The sequence below is a fragment of the Leptonychotes weddellii genome, chromosome 14 (genome assembly GCF_054177405.1).
Source record: "Leptonychotes weddellii isolate Sample4059 chromosome 14, ASM5417740v2, whole genome shotgun sequence".
Classification (NCBI taxonomy): Eukaryota; Metazoa; Chordata; class Mammalia; order Carnivora; family Phocidae; genus Leptonychotes; species Leptonychotes weddellii.
In genome coordinates this window covers 74379201-74403427 of record NC_138382.1, presented here as the reverse complement: position 1 = coordinate 74403427, position 24227 = coordinate 74379201, and the positions used below count along the sequence as shown (strand labels likewise).

The 24227-nt window shown below is 56.7% G+C and overlaps 2 protein-coding genes across 8 annotated transcripts in view; both read right to left on the bottom strand.

Moving 5' to 3' along the window:
- Positions 1-3396: 3396 nt before the first annotated feature.
- DOLPP1 (dolichyldiphosphatase 1) lies at positions 3397-12730 on the bottom strand. Of its 2 annotated transcripts, XM_006748986.3 has the most exons (8): positions 12578-12730; positions 9018-9118; positions 8676-8760; positions 8473-8572; positions 8145-8243; positions 7474-7602; positions 6947-7036; positions 3397-4884 (listed from the first exon to the last, which is right to left on the bottom strand). In XM_006748986.3, the coding sequence occupies exons 1-8, from the start codon at positions 12651-12653 to the stop codon at positions 4848-4850; spliced, it is 717 nt and encodes a 238-aa protein (XP_006749049.1). In that variant the 5' UTR covers positions 12654-12730; the 3' UTR covers positions 3397-4847. The 2 variants fall into 2 exon arrangements, with proteins under 2 accessions (XP_006749049.1, XP_081659856.1); XM_081803730.1 differs by lacking the exon at positions 7474-7602.
- A 6498-nt stretch (positions 12731-19228) lies between these two features.
- Positions 19229-24227, bottom strand: part of MIGA2 (mitoguardin 2) — a 22200-nt gene continuing 17201 nt past the window's right edge. For 2 of the 6 annotated variants that reach the window (XM_081803729.1, XM_031020081.2), the window contains exons 12-16: positions 23570-23746; positions 23108-23242; positions 22347-22400; positions 21444-21560; positions 19229-21205 (exon numbers count right to left, since the gene is read on the bottom strand). In XM_081803729.1, coding sequence (XP_081659855.1) covers positions 20999-21205; positions 21444-21560; positions 22347-22400; positions 23108-23242; positions 23570-23746 — 690 coding nt within the window. In that variant the 3' untranslated portion in view covers positions 19229-20998. The remainder of the gene's footprint in view (positions 21206-21443; positions 21561-22346; positions 22401-23107; positions 23243-23569; positions 23747-24227) is intronic. The other 4 variants (XM_006748985.3, XR_014140184.1, XM_081803728.1 and 1 more) reach the window with 4 other exon arrangements.

The following is a 24227-nucleotide window of genomic DNA, read 5'->3' as shown; positions in this document are numbered from 1 at the left end:
CACAGGTGGGGACTCGGCGTCCCTGTTCTCTGATGAGGCTAGGACAGGGTGTGCCCCTTGCTCAAAGTCCCAGGGAGCAAGAGGGGCCCAGAAAACGGGGGGAGTGGGTGTTGTCCTAGGCCTGGCCACTCAGGACCCCAGCACGGCCAGTAGGGTGGGGTGGATGCCAAGGGAAGGGGTACGGGAGTGCCCTCGTCTTAGGGGCCGTGAGCAGGAAGGCCTGCCAGAGAACCCCACAGGACACAGCCTCTACTCCACCGCTGGAGAGCTTCGGCTGGCCCTTGGCTTCCCTGGGCCCGGGTGTCCTCGTCCGTATCATGGAGGTGGTGCTGCTCCCCCAGGGGGCTACTGGGAGTCTCGGGAGCAGGCCCACTGCAGGAGTTGAGTGAGTGCACAGGTGAGCCCTGGTACTGCAGGGAGGCGCACACCCAACCCAGCCTGGGGCAGCAGGGGAGCAGCGAGAGGGATCCAGGCCGAGGACACTGCCTGGACAGACACCCAGGGCTCCGGAGGCTCGAGTTCTAAGAAGTGCACGGGTCTGAATATAAGGCAAAACGATCCTTCAGGAGTGAGGAACTGCTACAGAGGCTCACTCAGTTCTCTAGGGCTGAAAGTACCATTTGGAGAAGACGCATTTAGCACAGATGACCCCAAGCAGTGTTAGACGGAAGGCTGGGGGTGGGGTGGGGGTGAGCGGAAGGCAAAAGAACACTGATTTAGTCATTATTCCTGAGGGCATGACATGTGACCTCACACTCTGCGAGTGTTGCATGGGGGAACAAGCGTTCTAAAGGTCTCTGGACACTGTGGGAGGTGTTGGGGAGATGACACACTCCTACAGGATCGAGTTTTTTTGTTTTTGTTTTTTTAAGATTATTTATTTATTTATTTGACAGAGAGAGAGAGAGGCAGTGAGAGAGGGAACACAAGCAGGGGGAGTGGGAGAGGGAGAAGCAGGCTTCCCGTGGAGCAGGGAGCCCGATGCGGGGCTCGATCCCAGCAGCCTGGGATCGTGACCTGAGCCGAAGGCAGATGCTTAACGGCTGAGCCACCCAGGCGCCCCAGGATTGAGTTTTTAAATCCAACTGTCTGGATTTTATTTATTTATAAAAATAAATAAAACCAACTGAATGTTATGCCAATGGACACTTGCATCTTGGGATAAAATTTCTAGGGATAGTGTCATGCGCTTAGCCAGTGGACCCAGAGGACTGTTGGCCCCGGGAGCCAGCAGACCCTGATGCCAATGATGCAGATGAAGAACTTGGTTTGGGGGTGGTGGTGGTTTTCTGTGGGTTTTTTGCAAAGTGTGAGTGAAAAAGAATGGCTCTAAGTATATTTTGTACAGGGACACCTGGGTGGCTCAGTCAGTTGAGCGGCTGCCTTCGACTCGGGTCATGATCCCAGGGCCCTGGGATCGAGCCCCGCATCAGGCTCCCTGCTCTGCGGGAAGCCTGCTTCTCCCTCTCCCACTCCCCCTGCTTGTGTGCTCTCTCTCTCGCTCTCTGACAAATAAATAAAATCTTTAAAAAAAAAAAAAAGCTAATCTGAAGGTTAAAAGATACAAGTTGTAAATAAATAAATTTTGTGCAATACATTATTAAAATCGAAACAATGACACAATGAATGAATGAAAGATTACTTGTTTTTTACCTAGATCCCCTAAAAGTTTGTCCAGGTTGGCATGAACTTGCTTTGGGCTCTTTTCACTGGGAAAGCGCAGGGGCTGGAGCCTGCCAGGTGAGGTGAAGGCCAGACCACCTAGGGCCCCATACAGGGGGACTCTCCCAAGACAGTGAGAATGGTGTTTTAGGAAGATGCTGAGCAATGGGTTGAAGGGGGCCTGGCTGGGCTGCGGATGAGGGAGCCATGGGCAGAGGCTTCGCGGTCTCCAGGGAGGGACCTGGACCCAGAGCGGCCTGGCAGGTGGAACGAGACAGACATTTGAAAGATGTTTATCAAGTATGAAGTAGAGTCAGCTAGGCTTGGGGCCCAGACTGAACGGGACAAGTTGGGCTGCCTAAAGGTGGGGATGGTGGGCAGGGGCGGGGAGCTGTTAATGGGGGTAAAGGCAGCGAGTCTACCTGGGACTCAGGGAACCCCCAGAGCTCACTGGGCAACCCCTTTCCTTTCCTCTCTCCTCCCTGCCTGCTGGATCTTGTCCCACCTGTCCTCCAGCTTGCTTGTTCAACTGTGTCCAGTCTGCCTTGCACCTACCTATTGGGTTCTTGTTTCTTAGCTATTCTATTTTTCACATTTGATTCATTTTAACATCTGCCAGATCTCACTTTAGTTTCCTGTCCCCTACAGATATTTTCAAGTTTGTCTTTTATTTCCTTAAAACAGTAGAACAATTTAGTCTGTGCCTGATCATTCCAGTATCATCCTGGTATCTATGGGTCTGCCTCCGTCGCCTGCTTTCTGCTAGTTCTCAGTCATGGCCCCACTTCCTTTTGTACCTGGCCGTCTCGGTCTGTATTTTGTGCACCATAATTTAAAAACATTTTACGCAGGGGCGCCTGGTGGCTCAGTTCGTTAAGCGTCTGCCTTTGGCTCAGGTCCAAATTCAGGGTCCTGGGATCGAGCCCCGTGTCAGGCTCTGTGCTCAGACGAGAGTCAGCTTGTCCCTCTCCCTCTGCCCCCGCTTGTGCTCTCTCTCTAATAAATAAAATCTTCAAAAACTATGTACACAAATAGGTCTTGGATGAAGTTTCCTCCAGAGATTTGTTTGCTTCTGCCACATACCTGGGGTGAGGTCAACATAACTGAATGTCAAGGTTCTGTGGACCCAGCAGGGATCCAAACCCAACCTCCGGGCTCATGTGAGGACAGATAGTTCTGGTTCACCCTGACCCTGACTGAGGGTGGTCGTTCTGCATCTCTGCTGCATGGATCAAGGAAGGAGTAGACTCCCTACCACGGGCCAGCCCTTGGGGATGACCTGATACCCATGGCACTCCCACAAGACCTCCAAACACGCGGCTCAGCCTGCAGCTGTATCTTCCAAAGCAAGACACTGAGTTAAACAGGGAGTGGAGGCGGCAGAGGCTTAGGAAGGGCACGCTTGCCCAGTCCTCGAGGGCTGTCCCACGGAGGGGGCAGTGAGGCCGAGGGCAGCGCCAGAGCCAGCCGGGACCACGCGGCGGGGCGGAGCAGGACCGCCGGAAGGGGCAACTTGCGGCTGAACAGCAGGCAGCGAGGTCTCCTCAGACACTGGTGCGAAATGTCACAGGGACTGTTCAAACCCCAGGTCTGGGGGCTGGAAGGGACTAGATGTCTTGGAGATGCTTATGATTTTATGGTGTTAACCATAATCCCTGCCCCTCAGGGTCGCATGTCCCCACGGCCACCCCCCAGTCTCCTCTCATGAGCTCAGGCAACATATGCTCGAGCTGCCAGAGTTCAAGGTTTTATTTTAAAACAATAGTAAACAATTTCATTGATTTTTCTTAAATCAAACCACCTCACACTTGGCTTGTCTCAGGCAAAAAATAAAAAATAAAAATAAGAAAGGAAGGGGAGGAAAACGTGGGGACTGACCAACCTTCCCCAGAAATAGGCCCCTGGTCCTGGCATCTGGAATGGCTTTTGGACGCTGTCTTTAACAAATGAGAAAAGAAAGCACCGAAATATTGTGCTTCAGCAGCAGATTAGGAACCTCCACAAAGAAAAAGGGTCGGGGGCGGGGTATGGAACACAGGTCCCGAGCAGCCTGGTTCAGGTTTAGAAACTTCCAGAGTCTGGAAGCATCTCTTCTCCACAACTCCACTTGAGAGTGACTTCAGAGGTCGGGTCCCTTCGGGAGCAGCCGCCCCCCACACTGGACAGTGGGGACCTGTGCAACCACACCCCGGACACAGGCTTGAGGATGCCCGACAAGCGCCCAGGCTCTCGGAGGGTGTCAAGAAGGACAAGGGAGTGTTCCGAGCACACAGAGGGGAGGGGAAGGGAGGACAGAGACATCAGGCGCCCCCAGCTCCGCTCCCCTCACCCGGCTCCTGCTTCCTCTGCACTCTGTCTGGGTAGAGTTTGACAACTAACGGCTACTGGATGGCAGGACAAAAAAAGAGCTGTAAACAGCCTGGGTTCGCTCACCCACATGTGCAGGCTCTTTTGTCAGAAGGGGACCACTGTCTTGGGGACAGGGGACCGGAGAAAGCCCTTGTGGTGCAGGGTCGGTACGGGTAGGGCACAATGATAGCAGCCGCCAGATGCGCGCTCTCGGGGCCCCGCCCCCCCGACAAGGAAACACTGAACCAGGTTCTGGAATGGCATTGGTGGCAGGGAGGGCATGGGGGTGCTCCCCTCCACCGGGGCCCCCACGCCACCTCTCTGGCCCAGGGCGAGGCGGCGTGTCCCCTGGGCCCCGGGCGGGCTGACCTCGGCCCCTCCTCTGTTGCAGGCCAACCACGGCAGAGCAGGCAGCCTCTTCCGGCCCCGTCTCCAAAAGCCCATCTGCCTTTGACAAAACCCCAAAATAAATAGTATGTATTTCTCACGCCACCTGGATTTCCTGGCCCTGCGACCAGAGGCGCAAGCCCTCCTCTTCTACACCACACCCCAGTGCCCAGGGCACTTTCCGCCCGACCAGGGGCTGGCAGCAGCACAGCGAGGGTCTCTGGCCGTGTGGCCCCCTGGCAGCAGGCCCCCCAGGGTCCTGGGCTGAGGGGCTGGCTCGGCCCTTTGGTCCACCTTGTTCATTAAAATTAAAATAAGAAAAAAAAGGCTCCACTTGGTGACTTGGGTCTGTAGAGGTCTCTGCTTCATCCCTCTGTCTGTCATTCTGTCCATCCTGCAAGGCATCGTGCAGGCCAGATCTGGAGGCTGGACCCAGCCACACTCACCGGTCACTGCAGTTTTGTCCCCAGCTTACGCTGTCTGTTCCTACAAAGCGGGGGTGGGGGTCAAATGTCAGGATGCTTAGGGGTCAAATGAGGGGACCCCTGGCATTCAGTGAGCCATGCCCTCAGGTGTCCCCTCCTTATCCATAGTCCCATCAAAATGGGTGATTGCCCACCCCGGACTCAAACTGGGCCAATCAGAGCTCCCTGCCCTGGCACCTGGGATTTGGAATCCCAGAGAGGATCAATGTCTCAGGCTGGGTCTGTAACCCAGATGTCTCAGTTCTGGAGTTCAGGAACCCAGTCAAGACACTGGGGCAGAGGTGGGCCAGGGATGAGGCCTGAGGTCAGAGGGACCTGGCTGGAATCCAACTAATGCTGGGGATTACAGATAAGCCAACACAAGCAGGGTTCTGTTATCATTAACCGAAACAGACAAAAAGACAGTGTAGGCAAACGTAGAACTACTGATGGATGTTCTACAGGGGATTTGAGTATCTGGTTGGGGAAATGGCTATATCCACGATGGGCCCAGGAACTTGAGGGAAGCAAGGACAATCTCCCCCATTTTCTAGAGGGGCTGGCTGAGGCTCAGAAAGGAGAATGGACTTGTCTAGAGTCCCATTTAAAATTCAGAAATCTCGGGGCGCCTGGGTGGCTCAGTCATTAAGCGTCTGCCTTCAGCTCGGGTCATGATCCCAGGGTCCTGGGCTCGAGCCCCGCATCGGGCTCCCTGCTTGGCCGGAGGCCTGCTTCTCCCTCTCCCACTCCCCCTGCTTGTGTTGCTTCTCTCGCTTTGTCTCTTTCTGTCAAATAAATAAATAAAATCTTTAAAATAAATAAATAAATAAATAAAATTCAGAAAACCAACTGCGCCCACATGTCCTGCACGATGTGGCCCCAGCCTCATCCCCTGCTCTGTCCCCTTGTCCCCTGGGCTCCAACCACACCTGCCTCTGTTTGGTGGACTCACCAAGCTTTGTCCTGCCTTAGAAGCTTTGAGGGTGCTGTTTCCTCTGCGGAGAGCACACTCTCTGCCACCCCCACTTCAACAGGCCCACTCTTGCTCCACACTCAGGTCTGCCTCCTCCCCCGGGCACCTCCAATCAGGATCCTGTCACGAGCTCCCAGGCCCAGGACACAGATTGCACAGACAGGTGCTTCATTCCTCATGTCTCCCCTGCCTACCGTGACTGTCTCCCTCTGTATTACCCCCTAGCACATGGCCTGGCCCAGAGCAGGTGCTCATGGAAATTCTGGTTGCTGAAAGCAGGTGGCGGCCAGCCAGGTGGGGCCAGGTGGGGCGCCTGGGCCAGCTGGGGCCCTTCCATCAATAATGGGCAATAATGGGATTGCCTGCCCTAACCCCCTCAAATCCCCTTTCCTCATGGATCCCAGGCTTTACCCTTAAGCTCATTAGGATAATTTGGACCATGATGCCCCAGACACATTTCCCGGATGCTACAATCAGGGCCCCGGCTGCCCCAGGGTTCTTCTCACCAGCATGTCAGGAAACCTCCCAGGCTTACTCTGGAGTCTCACCTCACCTCAGCTCCCCCTCTGAACCTGGGAAGAAACGGGGCCTTCCCCAGCCCAGCTGGAACCCCACCCAGGATCTGGGGTGAGTGGAGAGGGAGAGCTGAGTCAGGAGGCTCCACAGCCCAGCTTTGTTCTGACTTGCTATGCATCCATGGGCAGCCCCAACTCCCTGTGCCTCAGTTTACCCATCTGTAGGAAAGTATCTGGACTAAACAAATCCAAGGAGTATCCACATTCAGCCACCCTGAGAATCTTAGCTGCCCAGCTCTCTCATTCTGGGCCACAGAGGCTAAAAGCACAGCTCTGGGCCAGACAGCCAGGTTCCCTGCCTAGCTCCCACACCCACCATCTGCAAGTCCCCAGTCAAGCAACTCCTCCTCTCTTCTCTGAGCCTCACCTTCTCAGTTGTAAAATGGGACCCAGAGGAAGGTTCAATGAGGTAGTGCAAGAAAAGTGCTGAGGCAAGTGGCTGGCTATTGGGGAGCCCTCCAAACAGGGGGGCAGTGGGCGCTGTGGGGTTCTGTCCCACTGAGCCAGGACCCAGTGACTGCTGGCCCCTAACTCACCTGGCTTCTGCCCGGGTTACTGTGTACTCAAACCAGAGTACGTTGGGAATGAGGCTCGTGTCTCGGATTAGGAAGAACTCAGAGATAGGCCTGGAGAAACAGACATCCAGAAAGCCAGGACCACATCAGGGCATGAGCCTATCACCAAGCCAAACTCCCCCACCAGTGCCCAGGGCTGGCAATGCCCCCTCCCCCACTGCTCAGAGAATCTTTGCCTGGCCTGTGACCCAGGAGCCACAAAGAGACCCAGATGTGTCACCTGTGTGATACCCAGGCAGGGGCGCTGCCCCACGGTACACACAGCCCAGCAGGCCTCGGGCTGCTTCCTAAATCCCTGAGAGCCTAGGTGCAGAGGGTGGCCCCTTGGCTTCTGGGCCTGAAGAAACCCCTGGGGGAGGAGGACGCCAGGCAAGCAGGACCCGCAGCCCATGCCCACCAGAGACGGGGACACTAGGGCCACCTTCCCAGGGAGCTAGAGGCTGAGGGCAGAGGCGGGTGGGGCAGCCACAGGGCCAGGAGGCAGTTACCAGGCTGCTATCCTAGGGAACAGCGGGGTGAGGACCTCCTGGGTGAAGGCGAACCAGGCGACGGCCATGAGGCTCCCAGCAATGCCCCCATAGAGCACCTGGCTCCAGGTGTGGTACAGCAGGTAGACCCTGGGCCAAGGACAGAGGGAAGTTCATGAGACCCAGCTGGGCACAGGCCTGCACAGTCCCCCCATGCCCAAGCGCTGGCTTCCCAGGGACCTGTGCGTGCACACGGGGAGACACACACAGATAGGAGAGACTCCTATGAACACACAGCCTCCGATCTACTTTCAGAAGGAGATGCTCGTTCCAACAGCTGCTCCCCCAACCACAGAAGTGAAGGGATGGTTCGGCTGGGATTTGCCTCCCTTCTGTCCAGCCTTCGGCTCTGAGTTTGTCTTCAATAAGCTCCTCCGGGACACAGGGAACAGACGGTGGATGTGTGCAGGTGTCCCCAGAACTGTGGGCTCGGCCCGGAGGAGAGAGGAAGGACTGGGCTGGAAGGGGGAGCAGAGTCCTAGCCCTTTAAAATGAGAGGCCTGGGACCCCTTCCCCAGCCCTGCTCTACAGCCTCTGGGACTTGGGTCCATACGCAGGTCCAACAGGGACCACGAATCCAGCAGGACCCCAGTGGGCAGGGCAGGGGGCAGGGGCTCTCCCTCCCTCCGTACCTGCTGTAGGAGACTAGAAAGGCCGCGGTGAGGAGACCCAGGGAGAGCACGTGCCTCCACAGCAAGTCCAGGAACCTGGCGTTGTTTGTTTGGTGCATTCTGGGAAAACAGGCCTGTCAGACGGCCTCAGCCCCCAGCCTGGAGCCCAGGCCTCCCCACCAGCCCCTGGTCCCATCCAAATGCTGCCTGGGCACCTTCTCCTTGGCTGCAGCTCCTCCCACCCCGACAGAGGCCAAACCCCAGGGGTGTCCAAAGAGCTGACAGAGAGTCCCTGGCAGAGGCCAGCCTGGGTCAGTTCAGGGCCACCCCGGCCAGGGCAGAACCTCACCTTAAATACAGGAAAAGGAAGGAGTAGACGGAGAAGAACCACATAAACTGGGAATGGCTGGAGGGCATCCCGTACTTGGTGCCCACTGCCATGTGGGGGCCTGGGAGAGAGAGAACAGAGCGGGATGGGAGGCTGCAGGCCTCCCAGTCATGTTCTGTCCGGGGGACGCCCCCCCCCCCCAGGCCCCACGACCCAGGCCCTACCTCCACAGGGCCGTGGCTCCTGAATGACGTGTTTGATCAGCCAGTTGACCCCCTCGTTCAGTGCCAGGCCCCCTAGGAATGAAATCTGCCAGGAAGATGTGTGGTCAGCTGGGCCTCTGTGTGCCTGCTGGTCAGCACCCAGGCCCAGAGACTGTGGCATCTACCTGAACCTCCCACCCCAACTAGTGAACAAGCCCGACTCGGCCAGGAAGCCCCGCACACCTCAAGAAAGGCGGGGGCAGGAAAGAGAAAGCAAAGCACCCAGGATGAAGCGGTGCAGCGCCCCCTCCCTGGCGTGGGGGCAGTGGAGGGCCAGGCAGGGCCGGGCAGGGACAGACTTACCGTGTGCAGCTCCCGCTTAAATATGATGAGGGTCACGAAACCAACTATGACGAAGACGGGGCTGAGGCTCAGGTAGGCAAGGAGGTGGCCAGAGAGATCACCTGGGGTGGATAAAGGGAGAAGAGGATGAGGACAGAGCACAGCAATCAGAAGAGGGGCCAGCGCCCAGCAAGTCAAGTGGGGCCTGAGCCAGAAAGGAGGCCCAGAAGGGCCCAAAGGGCAGGGCCAGGCAGCTGTGGATGCCTCAGTCTACCAGTTGACCTCACCAACTCAGTCATGGGCACGATGTGCCAGTGTCTGTTCACTGGGCCCTCATGTTCATAGATCATAACTTTAAAGCTGGTGCCCTCACTGGCCCCATCCTGTAAATGAAGAAACTGAGTTCCACAGGGGTTGCATGATTTGCCCGAGGTCACACAGCCAGAAAGAGGTGAGATCTGGCCTAAAATCCAAGTCTCTGACCTGGTTCAGGTAGTAAACCCATCACCCTGCCAAAGCAGGAATTTGAACCCGGCTTGGTCTGACCTCAGAGGCCAGGTCCCGTACCAGGAGGCAGGCCAGCGGGCACATGGGTGCCTCTGGAACACAGGGCTGTGCTGAAGCTGCCCCAGCCAAGTCCGGGGCCTCCGGCGGAACCTGGTAGTCTCTGGACACTGCAGAGCCTGACGGGGACCAAGTGAGGGGAGGGGACAGGCTGCTTTGCCCAGTATGGCAGCCTCTACCTGTTCCTACCCTCCTCAAGGCCCAGAAAGGAGGCCATGCGGGGATCAGGAGCCCCTTTGAGAGCTGAGGACACTGAAGCCAAGAGACAAGAGCCACGCTCCCTCTTGGTTAAGGGCAGGGCTGACACAGAATCCAAAGACTGCCCTCACCATTAGAGACGGGGCATCTGCGTGGCCGCTCTAGGGTCAGAGGGCACGCATGGTGCATGGTTCAGCTCCTGTGCCAGTGAAAAGGGGATATTAGCACCCACGTCCTACAGCTATGGGAGCTTTGATGTGGCAAGACCCACGAGACCAGTTCAGCCCTGGCACCTAGGGATGCTTCCATGTTGGGAGAACCCAGCATGGGAATGGCCCACCCCACCAGCCTGGTCTCACACAGGGAGCAGGAAGGTGCCCACACAGGGCTGAGCCCAGATTCCAGTCTGAAGAGATGGTCACACACCTGGCCTCACTCACATCTACCCATGGTAGGACTGGCTGGGAACTGGCACGGGGGAAGGGGCCGGCAAACTAGGTACAAGTTGCCATTGCTGCCCCGGGCCCACCAGATGACACTGGGTGAGGCCCTCGCCTGTCATAGGCCTGTCTCCTCAGCCACATGATGGCCTAGTCCCTTCCAGCTCTGAGATTCTGGGTTTCTCAGCTGCCCAGCTGATGCCCCGAGCACTGGGTTGTAATGACAGGGAGTAACTTGCACCCCAAAACCTTTGACCATCTCCACGGCCTGGCCCACAGCCAACGTGACCTTGGGCCTTCCTGCAGATGCCATAGAGACTCTGGCCTCACCACTCTCTGATCTAAGCCCCTGTGTGGCTCCCTCTGCCCTTGGGATGAGTCCCACCTCAGCCCAGCTCATCAGGCCCCGCACAGTCCTGGCCCTGCTTCCCTCCCACCTCTGCTCCAGTCCCCAGGAACAGAACTCTAGTTCCCTGAGTGCTCCCTGCCCTGTCCCACTTCTGGACCTTCGCACACACAGACTCCCCCAACTGAGATGCCATATGGGTTAATGCAACATAAATTAAGCAGCCACCATAGTGGCAAAAAAAAAAAAAAAAGACACATTCCTGCCACTGCAGAGCTCTCAGTCTGTGGGGGAATCTGTAACCAGGGCATGGCTCATGATGCACTCGCTAGTGTAGCTATGGGGCCGGTATCTGTCTCTCCCTCTCCACAGTAGGCTCCAGGAGATTAGGGGTGGGGTCGCTATACCCTGCTCAATCCCCCAAGCCCAGCACAGCACCTGGCACTTAACTAGGCTCAAAAACGACGCCACATGAGTAGAGAAGGGACGAAGGAAGCAAGGATAAGTGTGGTGAGGGCACAAAAGGGGCCACAGAAGAGTTAACAAAGGACTAGACCTCAAACGAGGCCCCCAGCTTCACCCAGGTCCCTCCTCCAGGCACTCACAGACCCTGCAAAGGGTCCCTTGTCACAGCCTGTGTCATGCTGCTCACGAACGCCAGGTTCCTTCTTCTGGTCTGTGAGCGCTCAGAGAAGCTACTCTGAGGCCAGGGAGGGGAAATATGAAAGTGCTGAGGCCTTCAAGTCCCTTCCCCTCTCCAGGCCTCGGTTTCCCTCCTGTAAAGTGGGGTTTTTTTCACAGTCCATAGGGCAGAAGTCTGTTCACCATTCTAAACCCAGACCTAGCTCAGGGCCTAGCACTCAGGAGGTGCTCAGTGAATACTGGCTGAATGAATGATGCATAAATGGTGGGCAGGCAGGCAGGGCACAGGCCTGGCAGGGCCACCCCGCCCCCACTATAACCGAGAACACCTAGGGTCAAAGTTCCCAGGCATCCAGCCCTGGGGCCCTCAGCGGGGCCAGGTACTCATAACTCTGCGACCAAGAACAGCATGAGCAGGCCCTTCTCGGGGCAACCAGGGCTCAATGAGGGGCCCCCAGTCTCACCCAACACCCAATCATCCTACTCGGGGAGGGTGGGGTGGGCTTGAGGGGATCCTGGAAAGGTGAGGTGATATTCACTGCAGTTACATATTGAATGCTTACTGTGTGCCAGGCATCGCACTCAGCATTACCCACATCACCGCTATAAAGAAGGCACTGTGATCAGTCCCACTTTAGAGATGAACTAAAGGAGGCACAGAGAGGTGAAGTCATTTGCACCAGGTCTCAGCCTGAACTGGAGCCCAGATACTTCTGACCCAAAGGCCCAAGCTCTGCACCACTCTACTAGCCTCCAGAATGGTCGCTAAAGGACCTCTCAGCTGGAAAAACCTGCACTTCTAGAGATGTATCTGATTGGGGAACTCCAGAAGTCAGATCCCACGGGCTGCCAGTCCCCTAACACGGCCCCCTCTGTTGTGGGGCAGTGCCCTGCTCAGGGGGCACAAGTACTCAAACAACGAATAACTTCCCGGCCTCGGTTTACACACTCCCAGCAGTGGGGAGCTCTTTGCAGCCTAAAAGCGGTGACTGAAGGAAAGAAGCACTCCCTGCACGCCGAGGAGGGAGTCTGGCCTCTTGGCCTCCAGGGAGGTCAGGGAAGAAGGGCCCAGGTCCAGGCCAGTCATCCATTCCCGCCTCACGCAGACCCCAGCCCCATTACAGCCCACCAGCGTCCCGGGACCCGGGGGAGCGGCCCGGCCGCGCAGCCGCAGAGTGCGCGAAAGAGCCGCTCACAATTTCGCCCAGCTCATCGCCGCACTACTGCGCCTGCGCGGCGCGCGCGCCGGCCGAACCCCTCCAAGGCTCACTATTTGACAGTTCCCACCCCGGTTCCCCGGCGCCCCCTCCGCGGGCTCGCGCGGGCCGGAGCGCCCAGGGCTGACGGGCCGGCCCCAGGAAGGCGTCCTCCGAGGCGGGGCCGCCTTTTACCTGTAGGATATTCGACGTGGGTGAGGGTCACCGGCCGCCATGAAGCGGGGAGCGAGCACTGCCCGTCCGCTGCCATCTTACCCGGAGACCGGGCTTCGCCGAGCAGCCAATGGGAAGCCAGGGGGGCGGTGGTCCTGACCTATCACGCCGGGGAGGCGCCGCGTGCCCAATCGGAGGCCGATACAGGTAGCGGCGCAGCCATTTAGCGTGCCGGCCCTGAGGCTGACCCGAGCGGCGAATCAGAGAGCGGGGCCCCGGAGCATGCGAGCCGACCGAGCCGGCGCCCAATCCAGGGCGAGCACAGGTAGGAGCCTGGCTAATCAGAAAAGAGGGGGGTTCGAGCACACAACAGAGAGCAGAACAGCCAATCACAAGGCGAAGCGGGCTCACAGTGTGAGCAGGGCGGGCCAATCAGGAGCTAGCTTGGGGGGCGTGTTGAAGTTTGGTGGGAGCTTTGGTTTGGCTGGGACCTGCGCGGAGTGGAGGCTTCCCCAGTACCCCAGGCCCGGCCGGGGTTGGCGGGAGCTGGGCTCCCGTCAGAACGCACCCTCGGACGGGGAGGCAGCCTCGGCACGTTGGGGTCTGAGCCGACCGACTTTTAGTTATGAGTACAATGAGGCCAAAGATCCGTTGGCACAAAGCCAACAACACTTGTGTTAAAAGTGTGTGGGGTGCAGGAGGGAACCCAAATCGAACCACAGTCGGTGCCCTAAATGTTTTACAGAATGGAAGCTTAGCTGAAGTTGAGGAAGGTTCCTTCCTTCTTTCACTGAATTAACAAAGATGTTTTGATTCAGTCACATTTATTCTGCTTTAGGCATCTTGGGAGCATTTTAAACAAGAAGCCAGTTTTCCACCTACACCTGTTTCCCCGAAACATTCCTCTCAGTGGCCATAAGGCCCCGCGTAAACAGCCACACCTTCCCACCCGCCTCTCCGTCTCCTGCCCCCACTGTCTCTCCGGCTAGATTGAATTACTCAGCTCAGCCAAGATGCCCGGCCCTCTTGTCTCCCAGCCTTGGCACAGGCTGTTCTGCTGCGTGGAAAGCGTCTCCCCTCCTGCCTCTTTGCCTGGCTCAGGTGTCTGCCCCGAGTCTGGCTCAAGTGTTTGTTCTCACTGAGAGGTTTCCATGGCCAGCTGAGAGGCCTCAACTGGGTTCCCATTGCATCTCCTCTTCTACCTCAGCTCTGATCACGCTGGACCATTTCTGGTTCCTTGTCTGTCTCCCAATAAGCAGTGGTTCTCTGACTTCATGCAGCACCAAGATCAGCTTGTAGAAATGTAGCTTCCTGGGTCCCACTGGGGCCTGGGTTGATCCGGTAGATCTGAGTCAGAGCCGTGGAGTCTGCATTTCTATGTGCTCTAGGGGTTCTAATATAAGTAGGTCCAGCCACACGTGGAGAAGCCTGAGCAACATGAAGACAGGGCCTGGGGGCGCCTGGGTGGTTCAGTGGGTTAACCATTTGCCTTCTGCTCAGGCCATGATCCCAGAGTCCCGGGATCGAGTCCTGCATTTGGTTCCCTGCTCAGTGGGGAGTCGGCTTCTCCCTCTGCCCCTCACCCTGCTCTCGTGCGCGCTCTCTCTCTCAAATAAATAAAATCTCAAAAAAAAAAAAAAAAAAAACAGGGCCTGTCACGTGTTTGAGCCTGGCCCAGACTAGCGCTAGAACAAGTGCTCAATAAGTAGTCTAAGTCCTTGTGAGAAGTGAGAATAAAGCAGAAGTTTTCACCGCCCAGAGTGGCTCACTCTGCCACAACCATGGGAGCCACAACCGTGGGCTGGGCTGAGGAGTCAGGGGTAGGGGGGGATGGTGGTGGCTCAACCCACCAGCAAGCCAGGAGGGCCCCCAGGACCCTCTCAACTGTACTCAGCTCCCACCCGGCCCAGCCTGGGCTTGTCTGGGTCAGCTAGCTCCATCTCCCTGTCACCTGCACTTTGCTCCCTCAGGCGCTGTCATTATTAGCCTGTGAGAAGCAGGAGGTGTGAGGAGGGGGCTGTGAGTTTCCCAGAATAATTCCCTGGCACAGGGCAGCCGTCCTGAGCCTGGCTGCTTTGCCCCTCCCTGGTTGGCAGCCATTTCACTGATGAGCAAATAGGCCTAGAGACACAGAGCCCCTGAAACCCAAGCCTATCTGACTCCAAAGCCCTCTCACCTCAGGGAGAGTGTTCTGGAGGAAGTGACAAGGGCAAGGAACTATAAAATGAGAGGGTGTTATCCAGAGTGGGATTTTCCTGGCAGAGAGAGCAGCATAAGCAAGTGTCCTGACCCCGGAGTGTGGCTGGGTGGAAAGGGCAAGAGATAGGGAGGGGGACAGATGCTGGGAGAGGGGGACTGGCAGGGGCCTGGCAACCCCAGACTTTGAGGACCACCACCAGTGGTGAGGACAAAGCGGAGCTCTGAAGGGTGGGTTGGTTGTTTGGTTGGGCTTTGCTTCTTAAAAAAAAAAAAAATTAAAATATTCATATAGGAAATTCCAGAAATCAGATGTGTACAGTTTGATGAAGTTTCACAAATGAAGCACATCTATGTAAGCAGCCCTCAGACCAAAAACCAGGACCTGAGGTGCCCCGGACACCCTGTCTAGTCACCCTAGGGTGACCGCCATCCTGATTTCTAACACCATACATTAGGTGGGTCTGAATTTTGTACTTTCTATAAGCAGAATCCTACAGGAGTTACCCTTTGCATGGGGCTTCTTTCACTAGCATTGTGTTTTCGAGATTTATCCATGCTGTGGCCTCTAGTTCTAATTTGTTCACTCTCGCTGTGTAGCATTCCATGGTGTAAACACACCACACACCACACTTTATTTTCCATTCGACTCTCAGTGGACATTTGGGGTATTTCTGGGTTTGGGGAGTGTGAACAGTGCTGCTCAGAACATTGTGCATATCTTTGGTGTCCGATTAGGACATTTCCGATGGAGATGTGCGTGGGAGCACATGGAAGGGTCCCAGAGATGGCAGAGGTGACAGGTCCGACCTGCCAAGTGGACAGGGGGCTGGGCAGCACGGATGTGCATGCTGCAAGGAGATGCACGGGAGGCTGCAGGAACCACCTGCCTCCTCCCTGAGCTGAGAAGTGGACCAGCAGGGCCCCTGGTATCACTCTGAGCAAACTGGAAGGTGCCCCACTCTTAGTCGCTCGCCCTGTTGTCACAACACTGTGCAAGGCAGTGCTGAATGCCCCCAGTTTATAGCTGAGGACAAGTGAGGCTCTTGACTGTCCCCCCATTTGCCAGGGCACCGTACCCCACCTGCACTGGTTTGTGCTCAAAGTCCTGTAGGAAAATCTCCATCTCTGGGCCTGTTTCCCCAAAATGTATCTGCTGCTGCCCGCTGGATGAGAGGTTCTTTCGTTCACTTTAGCAACGAAGTTCCCAGCCAGTGCCAGACCGGGAATGGGCATCAGGGATGAAGAGGGAACGTGACCAGCGGTGTGCCGTCCTCAGGGAATTCATTCCAGTGGAGGCTGTGGGATTCCTGGAGCCCAAAGATGCCAGTTACAAAGACAGATGGTCTCAGGGCGCCCGGCTGGCTCAGTCGGTAGAGCCCGTGACTCTTGATCTCGGGGTCATGAGTTCGAGCCCCATGTGCAGTGTAGAGTTTACTCAAAATTAAAAAAAAAAAAAGACCAATGGCCTCAAACTCGAAGTGACATTTTGGTTGAGAGGAGCCATTCTAGAAGTCACGTTTTGGCTCCAAAACCTCTGGGAGGAGCCATTTATTGCCTGTCTCCTAGAACAGAACATTCTAGAAGCCAGGGTCTGGAGTTACAAGCACCATGGTGCCAAGTCCTCGAGACCAATTGTCTGGCTCATCCCTTGTGCTGGTGGCATTTTCTGATTTCCGTGGTGTGAATACTCTCCCCTGTGGCCACTTCCAAGCTACCACTGTGATGTTCCTGAACGGAGAGTAGAAAAGAGATACACAGGCAGCTCTCACATCGGCCATTGCCCGTGCAGTGCTGGGAGCAGTGCTTGGCACACACAGCAGGTGCAGAATAAATACTTGGTGAACAAATGAATGTCTTCTCACATTTGTGTATACGTCCTGGGGGCCATTTATGTTGTAATTCAAACCACTGTTTCTTGAGCACTTGGTGTGAGATCTCGCCATCTCGCCATCCGCACCCCTCCTCATGCTGTGCGGCAATCAGTCTCGTGTAACAGAAGCCCGGACGCTGATCATGAGCTGATGTAAATACAGACAACTCCAAGGTGAAGGACAGAGGGCGTGGCTTCAGGAGACCTGGGCATCCATCCCAGGACTGCCACGGACTCACTGTCCGCACTGGAGTGGTCACCCCTCCCCTTGCGATCTCCCCTTTGATCAACAAGGGGTTTGGAATCAGTCATCTACCACTGTCTAACAAGCCAGCCCCAAAACGTAATGCCTTAAAACCGTCACCATTTTATTGCTCAAGATTGGCCAATTTGGCTGGGCTCAGCTGGGCGGTTCTGCTGGGGTCTCTACTGGGCCTGTGTGGTCCGAGCAGCCTCCTCCAAGTCTGGGCCAGGGTGCCCACGCTCTTCTCCACATGGCCTCCCGAGCAAAGGAGCCCCAGTCTCCTTCATGGCAGCAGCTACTTTCCAAGAGGGCAAGTCCCAAAGCTCCAGTGCTCAAACCTCTGCCTGCATCACGTTGCTCTTGTCCCACTGGCCAAAGTAGGTCACGCAGCCAAGCCCAGAGCTGATATGGGCGAGGCCCATACAAGGACATGGATTCCAAGAGGCATCGTTTGTGGGGGCCATGATTGTAACAGTCTACCGTCTGCCACAGAAATGGGCCAGGGTTCCCCTCAGCCTTCCCAGCCCTGGTCTCTGGGATTCTGAGCTTCCTGGGACATCTTACACTGGAAGGGAGTGCTTGAAGACTGATGGGGCAGGGGGTGTCAAATAGACCCAGGAGTCAGCTCCAAGGGACTCCTGGTGGTCAACTTTGTGACCATTTGAGCATCAGAAGAATGACTGCAAGTGACTATAAATTATGAAATAAATCAAAACTCGTGAATCCATACTGGTGTGCAAAAAAGAAGGGGAAAAACTCACTGCAGAATGCTGTTCAGCAACTGAAAAATAAAATACTGAGACATGCCGTAAAATGGATGTATCTCAAAAATATGATTCTATATAAAGAAGCCAAGCACAAAAGACCACATATTTATGATTCCATTTACAGGAGATATCCAGAAAAGGCAAGTTGAGAGAGAAAATAAATGAGTGGGGCCCTGGGGGCTGGGGAATTTACTGCAAATGGGCACAAGGGGTCTTTCTGGGGTTATGGGACTATTCTAAAATTATATTGTGGTTACAGTTGCCCACCTCTATAAATTTACTTTAAAAAAAAAAATCATTAAAGTTGGGGCACCTGGGTGGCTCAGTCAGTTGAGCGTCTGACTCTTGATCTCAGCTCAGGTCTAGATCTCAGGGTCATGAGTTCAAGCCCCGCTTTGGACTCCACGCGGGGATGGAGCCAACTTAAAAAAATTTTTTTAATATATATAAAAAATTTAAAAAATAAAAAATCATTAAAGCAAGTCACTTTATAGCATACAAATTGTACCTTAATAAAACTGCTGAATGCATACTTATTTGCCAGCATTGGAGGTACGGATCAGGTCAGCAAAGGGAACAATAAAAGCAAGCATCTGTCCTCTTCTTCAGGTGGAACTGGCCACCTCCATTCGATCAGGAGAAGCTTTTTTTTTTTTTCAGAATCCTAGCAGGTAATAGTTACCAATAATATTTTCCTAGGCATTATGGCGTTGTGGTTATGCCGGAAAGCTACCTTATTTAAGATCTGCCTGTTCAGGTGTTTAGGGGTGAAGTATGTGTCTGACACTCTGAAATATTTTAGAGAAGAAATATTTACATTAAGTAAATATGGCAAAATGTAAATTAATGATTCAAGGTGTTGGTTTGATAAGTGATCTTTTTAGGATTTTCCTTTTAACTTTGCTGTACATTTAAAATTTTCAAAGTGAAGGTTTGAGTACCTTTCCAATAAACTTCCCGAGGCCTGTGAAAACATCTGATCTGGACAGCTTGGATCTGATCCATTCCTACCCGTTCCAGGCTTTCACCCCGGCTCTACGGGGACTGAACCTGAGCCTGCCTGCCGCCCCCATAGCTGGTCCAACCACTGTATCCTACAGATGTGGACACTGAGGCCCAGAGAGAAGCGACCTTACCTAGATGCTGCCTGAGCTGGATCCACACCCAGGCTGCCCCCCATCTATGCCCTTAAGCACTGTGCTGACCACCCACCCACTTGACCCCCCCATCCTGAGGGCTCTCCTTGCCTCAGGACCCATTGAACCTGCCAGGCTGCCAAGTGGCCCGAAGGGGGCTCCCAGGCCCCACCAGGCTTCCCTCCACCTTTGCCCTCTTGGAAACTCCACCCACTGCACCCCAAAGAGCGAGTCCCCAGCGGTCGCCCAGGAAGCAAATGACCACACATGTACCCATCAGCATGGCCATGTGGCAGGACATTGTTTTTCAACTTTTTTTTAAAGATCCCATCTATTTATTTGAGAGAGAGAGAGAAGCAGATTCCCACCAAGCAGAAAGCCCGATGCGGGACTCGATCCCAGGCCAAAGGCAGACGCTTACGCTTAACTGACTGAGCCACCCAGGCGCCCGGGAAGGACATTGTTTAAATCATTTATTTGGAAGTCGATGCACACACACTCTACCATACAAAAGTTGGAAGCTGCAACAAATCAAGTGCCCGAGGCAGTGCATGGACGTGTAAACAAAGACAAGATGAAAAGGCCACTCTGAGTGATCTGCGAGCAAATCAGAGTGGCCGGGGCCCAGGCCCAAGATGACATTCATAGCGCAGGGTAAGTGCAAATGAATGGAATGTGGGGCTGGAGGGGAGGAGGGCCACCCCAGGCCTTCCCACCCAGGAGGCTGCTCCTTCCTGGACACCAACCTCAGAGGGCGGGGGCTGCAGCCGGAGCTCTGGCTCAACACTGGGTCCCCCAGTCTGGGGAACAGGAGGGAGCGTGCAGGTAGGGGGAGTGAGCTCAGAGTTGATGGGCCGGGCCCACACCACCCCTCTCTGCTTCTCCTCTCACTCCCTCCCGGGACCCCTCTGCCTTTCAGGGGAGAGGGGCCCTGGTCTGGGGAGCCAGTCCTCCGGAGTACGGAGACCAAAGAGGCCTCAGTGTCTCTGGGAGGCTTCTCGGCCTGAAAGGGGCAGAACCTCAAAATAAAGTGTTAAGGCAATAAATAAAACATCCAACCTCCGGTGAAAACACTGTGAGAGAAGTAAGTCTGCAGGGCTGACAGCACCCCGCAGACACGGGGACAATATGGGGACAATGTGGGGACAGCTGTAGGACCAGCCACTGCACAGCTAGAGCATTTGTGCGTCGAGCCAAAGGCAAAGCGCCCGGCAAAGTTTCCTGTCCTAATGAGGGCAGGGGATTCGGTCCAGCCCTGTGTGTCCTCTGACCTCCCTGATGTGATCCCTGGGCCCCCACCAATGGCAGCACAGGCGACAGGCCTGAGATGAGCCCTGGTCAGAGCCTCCAGCTCAGCCCTAGCACCACCCAGGGGGGTCCAGGCTCACAGAGGCAGGTGGGTGGGCGGGAGGACCAGCCCCACCTCCTCCGTCTTTGGTGGTGGCAAAAGGGGAAGAGAAATGACAGTCTTTGGCAGGATGAGGGCACGTCAGAAGACAGCATTCTGGTTTCGTGCTTGGGTTTGCCAAGGGCCCAGTCCCTGCCCAGACTTGAGCACAAGGGAAGCAGACCCGGCCTGTCCCACCCTTGGATGGTCCAGGCCTGCCACCTCCCAAAGTGTTCCCCAGGCACTCTGTGACCCCACCCTCCCTTTCTGGAGCTGCAAACTCTAGGGTGGTGGCAGGGGTGGGGGCCAGCGGGACTGGGCAGCCAGAGACCATCTAGCCCAGGTTCCTTCTAGCTCAGGACATCGTGGCCTTCACCCCAGAGCCCTGCCACCCCCATCTTCCACCTCTACCCTCCCAGCCCCCCTCATCAGCAGCCCTGGGGTGGGGGGAGGTTTTGGGGTCCCAAACCAAGGGCATCCCAGGTCTGCCTGTCCCACCTCTCCTCACAATACCCCTCTCTCCCACCACCTTCCTCTCCCTCGGGCCCCGCAGGTCACTGGTCCAGCTGCCGCCTCCCCCAGGGATAGCTGAGGGCAGTCAGGCAGGCTCCCATGGGCTCCAACCCTCTCCAAGGCAGTTGGCAGGGATTCCCAAATGATGAGGAGGGACAAGGTCAGGGGCAATCACCCTTGGCCGCCCAGGCCCAGATTCTGCCCCTGTTAATGGCCATGGATCCCCAGGCCATTCAATGCCAACCCAAAGGAGGGGAGGAGACGGCCTTCTCACGGCCACGCGGACGAGGCCCAGGCAGTCCCCTTCCCCAAGCCTGTACCCGCCGCTACTGCGTCTCCTCCAGGGGCCCGTTCTCTCGGGGCAGTGCCCCGTTGAGGCCCACGCTGCTGGTCACTGGCGCCCCCAAGTAGCCAAGCAGGATTTCGCTGCGGCGCCGGGACAGCTGCAGGATGTCGTCTGCCAGGGCCGGCACGGAGGTGTAGCGCACGTTGTCCAGGTCGAACATGTCCCTCAGGTACTGCACGATCTGGTGCTGGGGGGCAAGGCTGGCGTTGGCCGGGATTCGGGCCCCGTCCCCCCAGCACAGAGGCCCCCCAGACCACCCAGAGCCCCGCCCTGGCTACCGGAGCCCCGCCCCGTCCACAGGCTCCGCCCTCCCAGTGTTTCCTGCGGACCCCTGTGGGCCGGCCTCCTTCCAGGCACCGCCCCCCCCACCCCACCCCCGACCCGCGTGCGCCGAACAGCCCAGGCAGGCCACGCAGTCCGTTTACCTTGAAGAAAGCACAGACTTCCGAGAGCTGGGGCTTGGGTCCGAGGAAGCCGAAGGCTAGGACGGGGCTAACGTGCTCCGATACGGAGTAGAAATGGGAGATGAAGCCATCAGGCACCTGCAAAGGTAGCGAAGCTGAGGGCTGGGACGCCAGCTGGGGAAGGCGGCCGGGCCCTGGGGGCCTAGCGAAGAGCTGGGCTTTGGAGGGAGGCCTGGCTCAGTCACGTGCTTGCTGGGTGACCCCAGGCAAGTGACAGGGGCCTCCACCTCTGCAGAATGGGGGTAACCTCGAGGTCGCTGTGAGGACTGCACGAGGAGGGGGCGGGGTGGGCTCAGCACCGGAAGTGCCCAGCGTACTTGGCAGTGGCAGCTGGTACTAGCCAGGCAGCAGAGCCTGGCTGGCAGAGGGGAGCAATGGATCGCACCCAGATAGAGCAACCAGTCCCCGCTTGGGAGGGCAGATAACAGCGGCCTGGGGGCGGGAGGGAGGCTGCTCTGCCTGCTCCGGGGGCACCCTGCCCCCACCAGATGCCTCTACCAAGCCAGCTGCCACCCCTTTGCGCAGGCCCTTCCTCCCTCAAGGATGCCCTTTCCCCTCTGAGTTCTTCCACATTTCCTGATGGCCCATGCTGTGCGGGGTCCTGGGGAGGAGACGAAGCAGACCTATGTGTGTCTTTGAGGTCCTCCTGGTCAAGGGAGAGCTAACGGCAGGAGAGGTGGCCAGTGCTGTGGCAGGGGCCAAGAGGTACGACAGGGCCTGGGGGCTTAGCAAGACCTCCCTGCACCAGCCCCATTCCTCTGCCCACCCCTCCCCACCCCACCCTGCCCCCAGACCAAGGGCCAGGGCATGCCGGTGGGTCAGCTGAGGTGGGTACCATGCCCGGGGCCCGAGGGGGTCACTCACCATCAGCAGTCTCCTCTTGGCTTTCAAGACTGACCAGCAAGCAGTGGCCAGAGCCTAAACCAAATATGGGACCCCACCCAGGTATCAGCAGGACAGGCCGGGCCTGCAGCCTCTATCTGTGTCCCCCAGCTTCCACCACCCCAAGCAGAAAGATGCGGCTTGGTGCCTGAGCTCTGCTGATTCCCTCCCCTCAGTTAGGAACTGGCCACACCTAAACCTGAACTTGATTCTAACACTGCTCTGGGGCCCCTGGACCAGCCACTGAACTTCTCCAGGCCTCAGTTTCCTTCTCTGTAAAATGGCCATGACCCCGCACCCCCACCACATTCAGAGGTTGTGGGGGTCCACGGTCACCGCCTGCAAACTGCGTGAAGACCAGCCCCAGGTCACGCCTGCCCCACAGGGCCCCACACTCAACTTCCCCTGCTGTTCCTTTCTTTTTCCTGTTTTAACTCAGTAAGATGCATTAAAACTGAGTAGAATTAACGGAGACCACAATGCAGAAGGACAACGCCCACCATGCAGGTTCTACAGGGGTGCAGAGAACAACGGGGTCCCCTAGGAAACTGCTGCAGAGCAGATGCCTGGTCTGCCCAGATTCAGGAGCCGCACATCACGCAGGGGAGAGGAACCCGCCCAGTGGGGTGACTGCTGCCTGCTGGGTGGGGGGCCCAGGCTAGGTGCCCAAAGGAAAGCAGAGGCTGGGCCAAGGCATGGGGTGACATGAGTGTGTGTGTTGGATGCAGAGGGCAGCCACCCACCGTCTCCTTGAAGCTGTCTGACAGCCAGCGGTTCCTCAGGACGGCGAGCACCGAGGATGGAGGATTCTCCAGGTCCTCGAAGGCGTCCATGAGTATGAAGTCCAGCACAATATCGAAGAAGCTCATGCACACCACCTGTGAGAGGGCAGGGATGCTCTGAAGGCTGCAGGCCCACTGTCCAGATGGGAAGACCGAGTCCAGAGAGGTGCAGGTGCGTGAGGGCCTGGGTGGGAACGCACGGGTGAGTGGGCACATCTCCGGGCCACAATGGGCTGCAGCTGGGGCTGTGTCCCCCACAGCCGGGGCCCACAGCAGGGCAGGGACCAAAGGCTCGCAGCAGCGATGGGCCCATCTCAGGCCTCGGAATCAAGGCAGAGCTCCGCACAGGCACCCCCCTCCTTGCTCGAGGATCTCAGGTACAAGGGACCCCACGGCACTGGGGCTCAGCATAAACCAACTCACCCCACGGCCCTCCAGCTCCAGTCGCGTGGTGGCCCAGGTCTCGGGCCGCAGGGCATAGACCATCATCTCCTCGTAACTCTCCAGGAAGCCTTTGGGGCTCTGTGGGGAGAAGCACAGCCTGTTCTGGTCATGAGAGAGGCTCCAAGACTCACTTGGACGAGATCCACAGGAACAGGCCTGTGGATGGACAAGCCAAGGCAGGGCTGAAGTCGATCCTTGAGCGGCGGCCTTGGAGAAAACCGGGCAAGAAGTGTCCTCTGCCCACAGCAACGTGCCTCTCAGAGACCGGGGCACGTCCAGGAGAGATCCGACAACAGCACACCCCGCAACATCTCAGACCAACTCACAGCTGAGTACCAAATGCCTCCCAAGAGATGCACACACACGACAGCATGAGCTCACTTTGCAAAGATGCGTGCGGACAGGAGGTGGAGTCAAGCAGCCAAAGATTAAAATCTCCATGCCCCTGGGTGTCACTGGTGAAATGGGAGAAGCTATGGCCCACACTCCTGGGCCTATTCTGGGGGAGTCAGTGAGCTCATGCACGTAACACAATCAGCCCGGTGCCTGGACCTTGACGATGAATAGTGTCTAACACCTGCCGCTACTCGGCACACAGGATAGATCCTGCGCTCTCTGGGGCCGGGAGGTTCAGCTG